The following is an 8,776-nucleotide window of genomic DNA, read 5'->3' as shown; positions in this document are numbered from 1 at the left end:
TGTCTGATGCCTGCTCCCCGACGCTCCGACCGCTGCCTCAAGTGCTCCGTCTCAACGAAAATACGCCTTGGGTGCATACAATGTTCGAAACTTTTGGAACTGACTTTCATATCAGCGATAAATGCAGGGGTGTATTCATTACCGAAACCATTTACCGTTTAATAACCAAAAGGTATAAACGGGACGAAACGGGGAGGGACCTACTATAGAAATAAGAATATTCGTATTTATGGTATTCTTATTTCTATGGGACCTACCTTATATTTGTCTAATAGAAACTCTCGTTTGCATTTTCCGTTTGGGGTAAACGGTTTCTGTTCAAAACGTTTTACAACAGACGAAACGTTTTGCAACATAATCGGCATAATGACTACACCTCAGAACAGTGGTACGTCATTCATGTGCGACGGTGAAACGCCCCTACTCTACCTAGAAGATGGACGTCGAGTCGCTTTAGGCATTGCGACGAGGATCACTATCTTTTATATAACAGTGCAAGTTTACCCCAGACACGCTTTTAATATAACGTTATATTAGTAACAAACTTATGTTGCTGAATTTTCCAGAACATTTTTATTCATCACTGTCAGTATATTTTGCTTTCTAACTAGCATTACGGAGTCAATTTACGTTAGCTTGCCTGCTAACGTAGCTAGCCAGCTAACGTTAGTTAATTTTTTCCGCTTGAACTAACGTCAGTGAGCTAGCTAGCTAACTTGTCAATAACTAAGTTGACGCATTGTCATCACTATGATCGTAACAGGTAGGTAGCACTGCTTAAGGCTAGCTACTTAACTTTCACGTTAGACTAACTAATAGCTAGTTCAAAGAATTTGCTAGCTACTGAAGTTGTGTTATTCACAGGCGGCGCTAGCTGGTCACCGTAGTAACTACCTAGCTATGGCATCCAGGCGAGGAAATTGTAATAGCGGCGTGGATTCTCCGTTGAGTATCAATAGCACAACCGGTGGTCCTAATCGTAAACAAAGTATAATCAACACCCCAAACAGATCTGGGACTACTCCTTGTTATGATCGTAAAGTAGGGAAGGCTGAGTATGGGCACCAAGCATGCCAGGGCAACATGACTGTATCCTCACTGAAGACACGTCTAGCCCCGACCATTCAAACCACGTTAACCGCTGCTGTAGATACCCTCTTGGGCGAGGTAGTACTTGTACTCAACGAGACCCAACAAGAGCTGGTTAACAAGGAGCAGGAGAACGAAAGACTCAAAGTGGAATTGAGGACGTTACAGGAATGCCTTAGCAGCGCCCAAAAGTTAATCGACCAGTTGCAAATTCCTTTCCCCGGTGCACAGACCATGGGTCAATCGGTTTTCGCCCCGTCTCTCACATCTATTGGCTCTATGACCACAGCTATGGACAGGGACCGCCAGAGCAATCGTAATGTGAACGGTGCGGACGGCCGGTGTGTTTCCGGGGTCGACCTAGAGATGGGTGGCTCTCTCAGTGAGTCTCTGCATGGTTATAACTCCAGGGATGACTATAAAATGTGTCAGCTCTCAATCCAATCAGATGGCTCTGTGACCAACCATTCTATGGACTCCTATGCTGCCAACACACCTAACATCTGCTCTGACCCCAGCCGGCCAGGTAAATTATTCCTATTTGTCATAAGGCAATCAAATGTTTATATGTTGATATAAAGAGGGAGAATATCATTACCAATTTGTTGTAGCTCATTTGGAATGAATGGAAACATCCAATGTGCTTCTGACATCCCTTTCTGTTATTTTGTACTAAACAGATGAGAGGCGGCAGCAGCAGGGGACCCAAGCAGTAGGACCAAGGTTTGAGATCAAAGAAGAGCAAGGGCCTGGTCCAAGTTCAGGTCCAGGGCAGACCTGCAGTAGAGGGGCAGGGCTGAGGAGCGCCGGGGGTTCTGGTGGTGGTGAGCAGACTGCCCCGAATGTGGATGATCTGGGATACATCCATGTGGTGGAGCAGGAGGGGTCATCACGCTCCAGCAGCTACTCTCTCCGCCAACCAAAACCCATGCGGCCACCTGCTGCTACCTTTGGTCCGTCTCAGGGGGGACAGGCAGGACAGAAAGTGGCGTTGAGGTCCCCTGGAGCAGTAGGAAGTGACAGCATGTCCCCAGGTAGAGCAGGAGGGACAGCAGGACCATCCACCTCTCCAGGAGACCCAGATGCAGATCGCCCCCACCATTGTCTGGAGTGTGGGAAGACCTTCCGCCTCATCTCCAGCCTGAAGAAGCACATCCGCATCCACACGGGAGAGAAGCCCTACCCATGTGGGGTGTGTGGCCGACGCTTCCGGGAGTCGGGGGCCCTGAAAACCCACCTTCGCATTCACACCGGCGAGAAGCCCTACTCCTGCTCTGATTGCCCTAAAATCTTCCGCCACCTAGACGGCCTGCGCAAGCACCAGCGCACCCACACTGGTGACAAGCCCTACGTGTGTGCCATCTGTGGCAAGCGTCTGAGCCGACTGCAGCACCTGAAGCACCACCAGCGCATCCACACCGGAGAGAAACCCTGCAGCTGCCCCTTCTGCAACCGCACCTTCAAGGAGCCTGCGGCGCTGCGCAAGCATGTCCGCACTCACCGTGAGGAGTCTGGCAACATGGAGGCAGGCGTGGGAGACGACCCGGACCCAGAAGCCCTGGACAACATCAACAGCCTCCACCCTGCTGCCCCCTCCCCTCAGATGAGGTTTGATGAGTGGGGAGCCGAAGGGGATGATGTGGACTGTGTGTAGGATGGGCTCATCCTTCTGTCTACTGCCTACAGCATTAGAACGCAACCTTGAAAGAGTCTTCCTATTCCATTACTGTACTGTGTGAGAAAGCCTCCGTTCCTTTCCTGAGAAACAGGCTATCTATCTACATCCTTAGTGTTGTCCAGTGACCAGGGTAGCCTATTGTTTTCAGAGACACTTCATTTGCCTGTCTGACCCTCTGCCACATCTATCATTTAGTGCTTTATAATCTTAGAAATGTGAAAGTATTTTATACAATATGAAATGTACCTATCTATCATGTCCCCCTTTCTCTCGTTGCTAATTACCTTCCTATACAACTCCCAACAACCTACAGTGCCTTGCGAAAGTATTCGGCCCCCTTGAACTTTGCGACCTTTTGCCACATTTCAGGCTTCAAACATAAAGATATAAAACTGTATTTTTTTGTGAATAATCAACAACAAGTGGGACACAATCATGAAGTGGAACGACATTTATTGTATATTTCAAACTTTTTTAACAAATCAAAAACTGAAAAATTGGGCGTGCAAAATTATTGAGCCCCTTTACTTTCAGTGCAGCAAACTCTCTCCAGAAGTTCAGTGAGGATCTCTGAATGATCCAATTTTGACCTAAATGACTAATGATGATAAATACAATCCACCTGTGTGTAATCAAGTCTCCGTATAAATGCACCTGCACTGTGATAGTCTCAGAGGTCCGTTAAAAGCGCAGAGAGCATCATGAAGAACAAGGAACACACCAGGCAGGTCTGAGATACTGTTGTGAAGAAGTTTAAAGCCGGATTTGGATACAAAAAGATTTACCAAGCTTGAAACATCCCAAGGAGCATTGTGCAAGCGATAATATTGAAATGGAAGGAGTATCAGACCACTGCAAATCTACCAAGACCTGGCCGTCCCTCTAAACTTTCAGCTCATACAAGGAGAAGACTGATCAGAGATGCAGCCAAGAGGCCCATGATCACTCTGGATGAACTGCAGAGATCTACAGCTGAGGTGGGAGACTATGTCCATAGGACAACAATCAGTCGTATATTGCACAAATCTGGCCTTTATGGAAGAGTGGCAAGAAGAAAGCCATTTCTTAAAGATATCCATAAAAAGTGTAGTTTAAAGTTTGCCACAAGCCACCTGGGAGACACACCAAACATGTGAAAGAAGGTGTTCTGGTCAGATGAAACCAAAATTGAACTTTTTGGCAACAATGCAAAATGTTATGTTTGGCGTAAAAGCAACACAGCTCATCACCCTGAACACACCATCCCCACTGTCAAACATGGTGGTGGCAGCATCATGGTTTGGGCCTGCTTTTCTTCAGCAGGGACAGGGAAGATGGTTAAAATTGATGGGAAGATGGATGGAGCCAAATACAGGACCATTCTGGAAGAAAACCTGATGGAGTCTGCAAAAGACCTGAGACTGGGACGGAGATTTGTCTTCCAACAAGACAATGATGCAAAACATAAAGCAAAATCTACAATGGAATGGTTCAAAAATAAACATATCCAGGTGTTAGAATGGCCAAGTCAAAGTCCAGACCTGAATCCAATCGAGAATCTGTGGAAAGAACTGAAAACTGCTGTTCACAAATGCTCTCCATCCAACCTCACTGAGCTCGAGCTGTTTTGCAAGGAGGAATGGGAAAAAATTTCAGTCTCTCGATGTGCAAAACTGATATAGACATACCCCAAGCGACTTACAGCTGTAATCGCAGCAAAAGGTGGCGCTACAAAGTATTAACTTAAGGGGGCTGAATAATTTTGCACGCCCAATTTTTCAGTTTTTGATTTGTTAAAAAAGTTTGAAATATCCAATAAATGTCGTTCCACTTCATGATTGTGTCCCACTTATTGTTGATTCTTCACAAAAAAATACAGTTTTATATCTTTATGTTTGAAGCCTGAAATGTGGCAAAAGGTCGCAAAGTTCAAGGGGGCCGAATACTTTCGCAAGGCACTGTACCTAAACTGTGTTTGAATACTCATACTAAACATACTATTTGTGACATAAATTGAGTATGTATTATGCTTATTGTTATAGGTATGGATATAATTCATATGCCTAAAGTTCCCAAATGTCGTACTACATTTGCCAAAATATGAAGTATACAAGCTGTGGACACTATTTCCATGCTAATAGGGCCTATAATGCAATTTTTCAGGAAATGCTTATAGGGCCTATAACAACATCACACAACATTTTCACCTTTATTTAACTATGCAATTCAGTTAAGAACAAATTCTTATTTGCAATGACGGCCTAGGAACAGTGGGTTAACTGCTTTGTTCAGGGGCAGAACGATAGATTTTTACCATGTCAGCTCGGGGATTTGATCTTGCAACCTTTCGCAACTGTTACTAGTCAAACGCTCTAACCACTAGGCTTCCTGCCGCCCCAGATTTGAAAAAAATGGTGGAAAATATGCAGCCAAGTACATCGAGAGCGGATACAAATTCATTGCTTTAACTTATTATGACAAATGTTAAGAAAATGTTGTCCAATGTAATAAAGTAATGACTTTTCAAATAAGTTACGTTATATTGGCTGACAATTTGTTAGCTACGCTAGCCTTACAAACCGCATAGCATTGCAGCAGTTGCTTGAATGTTCCACTATGTTAGCTACCTACCTTATGTTAGTTGCCTAATAATATAGTGAACTTGCCAGTATATTAACAATATGTTATCTAACTAACTACCCAACGTTTATTGTCTTGATTATTCACGTCATTCTTAGCATAGCTAAGTGGTAGTCGTTGTGCGTTCTCAATGGACATTGTTAATGAAGTCTTAAGATGTCAAGTTAGCAATTTGTTATGCTAGCAAGCAGCAACCTCCGGTAGACAGGAGAAGCGCTAGTATGCTCAGCTGAAAGGATACTGTTCGTTTACAGTATACTAAAATGAACTTATAGTATGTAGTGTACAGTATGTTAGTATGGGTATTCGAACACAGCTTTAGTGTATAACAGCCATGCGGCTGCTGGAAATACAAGTCCTTTTAAGGTGCTCGCCGTATGTATTTTGAGAAGGAATGGAGTTATATGCAACCGGCAGGGAGCCTAGTGGTTAGAGCGTTGGGCCACCGAAAGGTTGCCGGATCAAATCCCTGAGCTGACAAGGTAAAAATAAAATCTGTTGTTCTGCCCGCTGTTCCCCGGTAGGCCTTCATTGTAAATGAGCATTTGTTCTTAACTGACTTGCCTGGTTAAATAAAATGTTAAAAAAACGTGTCCCAGTTAACTACTATTAGTGTCATGGTGACGTTAAACTGAGGTTCATCATTGTGACTTTACCATAAACAACTGCAACTTCAGAGAGAGTGGAAAGCCTTACTAGCACCTACCCCACACATACTGATAAACAACTGCATATGTGTACCAGCTGGGAAATCCCTCCTCTTTCATGCAACGTGATGGCTGTGTCCTACTCTCTTTGTCAGAAGTTGCTGCTTATAGTCATGTCATATTGCTGAATGTTCCTTTAACTATTAATGCCACTGTGTAATGTAAATATGTAATCACTTGCAATTGTTCCCAATTCTTTCTGGTATTGATTGGCCCATTCAGATAGAAAATGGGAACCATCTTTATCTGAAGGGGTGTCTATCTGATCAGAGCACACTTCTAGTTTCAGCCTTTTAAAGCTGTCAATCTCTTTCCCAGTGTATGATCCTTGTGAACCAGACTTGGTCCATCTGCCATTATGGAAAATGTACATTACCGTTGACAATATTGAAAATATTCTTTAAAATGCAACGCTGGAGTTACATCCAGCATGCGTAGTGGGTTCTCTGGACCCAAGGTAACAGGGTCATGTACCGCATTCAGTGGTTATTTTTGCACGTCAATATTGAACAAATTGTTATATTTTTCTTCCTGCTAAGAATTTGGTATGAAATGTTAAAGAACATGATTTTGTTATCACTTGTCCTCCTGTGTTTGAAATGTATTTTGACCCATCTGATGCGTAACGTTACTTTTGTCTTAATGTTGCCTATTAAAGGGCCTTTGTTGATATTGCCACCTTTTTAGTTATTGTATGTAATCAATAAGATAATATGTATTGATCTTGCTGTGAGGGCTTGAGCTTGCAATATACTCTGTTTTCCATAATGTTTATGAGGATTAGTGGTGGAACAACTTCGAGTCAACAGTGGAGCTCGGGCACATTAAATGTAAGATGTTCCTGGTTAACAGAGGCAGAGTTGAACTCAGCGTCCCGTGGTCTCTCTGGTGTGGTCAGACGGGTGTTGTGGTGGCGGCGGCCCTGTATTTCTGATCCACTCTCGTTTTCCACACATGCAACCAAAGTGGTGACCCTGCTCCCCTCCCTGACGGAAATGACCGGGCCGACACACCCTCACCCACACACTACTTACAATGACACACACACACAGCCCCTCTTCCCTACGGCTTGATTATATTGATGGTCTCATGCACACACAAAAAAACAGCCACACACTCCCTGCTTTTTCCACAGGGCCCTCGTCATAAACGTTGATGACGTGCTAGTAGACTGGGTCACAGGATATGCCGGGAGAAGCACCATATTTAACATAATCAGGCCCATGGAAAACCAGTAGCATATAAAGGTTAGATAAATAGAAAATCACAGCCAAACACTTCCATCCCTCCTCAGACTTAGGCTCAGCAGTCCCTCCTTGTTTACCCAGTCCAACTGAAATGCCAGTGCTGACCTCAGTGATGTCTGTAAGCCCACAGCCTCCACCTTGCCACTGCCCTGTGGTCTTACAGTCTGTCCCGCTGGTACCACTGACCCAGTCTGGTGGTGTTCTGGCATTCACTGCTATCTCACGCGGTGAATATGGGTTGTTGTAATGACAGTCACAGTTGCCTTACCACTTGGTCTGTAAGTAATAAATAACCAGTGAGTTTACAAAGGAGGTCATCTATAATACCTGGAATTCCTTTGTCCTCCATGGGACTAAAGACATTAGGCAATGACTTACCTCCCCCCTCCTTTCTATAGCTGTGACTCAGTCTCGTCATGAGTGGCAGTCAGAAATCAAACCTTTGATAGTCTTCTGTCCACTCTACGTGCAGGTGGCAGCATCCTGATTGTGTTATTGTATTCCTGACTCTCCATTTCTCATCAGTCTAGTCTGTAAGTACCTCTCTCCCATTCTAATGTAAAAAGCAGGACTGGGCTCTGAGTTGGGTATTAGTTTAGTTGGGGAGGGAGGCAGTGGACAACAGCTGTCTTTGTCTAGTTTGTGTGTTTGTGGTGTGAGTGAATGTGCTTGAGTAGGTGTGCTACAGCTCGACTGGCTTCTATTTTTGTACACTTCTGTGAGTGGTTGTTTTATTCGATTGTGAGTTTGCATGTGAGTGTGTTTTGTGCAAATGTCTGTCTTGGCAGTGGATGTCGCTGTGAGGGAGAGAAGCACAGGCAGAGAAATGTAAGTGCAGCCTGTGAACTCTCCAGGCCCATGCAGTAATTTCCTTAGCGACTGAAAGTAAATATTCATACTTTTTGTAGAGGAAGTGACTCAACCCTCTCCCCAACTCTCACTTTCTCTTTCTGGCCCATCACATGAACTCACCGGATGACATTCCTGACCCCAACTGTCCACCTTTGACTGATTGTGAAGGTCAGCTAATGGTGTGGGTGTGTGGTCTGTAAGTGAAGGGAATAATGTGGTAATGCTCTGTTATGTCATACTGCCTCTATATTTCACTACTAAATACAGTAACAAGCGATATACTTTGATTGGATAGCTGGACTTGGCGCTGTTACTTTCTCACCCAGTCGTTGTATGGTGGCACATCTATACCAATATTAGTCATTTATTTAATAGTCTAGATTTGAGATTGAGTTTAAATTATGAGAGCTAATGATGAATGTTTTTTTTTTGTTGTAAATTGAGTTTTGTCAACGGGCACCTCTTTTCCTCCCACAACTGTAACTGTAAACCATATGATGCTCTACATGCCTCTGACTGGAGAGCTGTTTCGCACAGTTGGCATACACACTTGATTTGGAGGTGTTTTCCAGAGCGACACGCAC

The 8,776-nt window shown here is 44.2% G+C and overlaps 1 protein-coding gene across 1 annotated transcript; it reads left to right on the top strand.

Annotated features, from left to right (window-relative positions):
* Window positions 1-422: 422 nt before the first annotated feature.
* LOC139419584 (uncharacterized) lies at window positions 423-3,622 on the top strand. Its single transcript, XM_071169554.1, has 2 exons — window positions 423-1,615; window positions 1,770-3,622. Exons 1-2 carry the CDS (start codon window positions 901-903, stop codon window positions 2,741-2,743), a joined length of 1,689 nt encoding a protein of 562 aa, XP_071025655.1. The 5' UTR covers window positions 423-900; the 3' UTR covers window positions 2,744-3,622.
* The last annotated feature ends 5,154 nt before the right edge of the window (window positions 3,623-8,776 follow it).

The sequence above is a fragment of the Oncorhynchus clarkii genome, chromosome 10 (assembly GCF_045791955.1).
Source record: "Oncorhynchus clarkii lewisi isolate Uvic-CL-2024 chromosome 10, UVic_Ocla_1.0, whole genome shotgun sequence".
Lineage (NCBI taxonomy): Eukaryota > Metazoa > Chordata > Actinopteri > Salmoniformes > Salmonidae > Oncorhynchus > Oncorhynchus clarkii.
Note: the sequence above shows the minus strand (reverse complement) of the source record. Positions and strands in the feature narration are given on the sequence as shown.

Bases quoted from the DNA above. Each gene is read 5' to 3' on its own strand.
- LOC139419584 (XM_071169554.1), top strand. From the start codon at position 901: ATGGCATCCAGGCGAGGAAATTGTAATAGCGGCGTGGATTCTCCGTTG. The intron at 1,616-1,769 runs GTAAATTATTCC...TGTACTAAACAG, and splicing joins CTCTGACCCCAGCCGGCCAG to ATGAGAGGCGGCAGCAGCAG.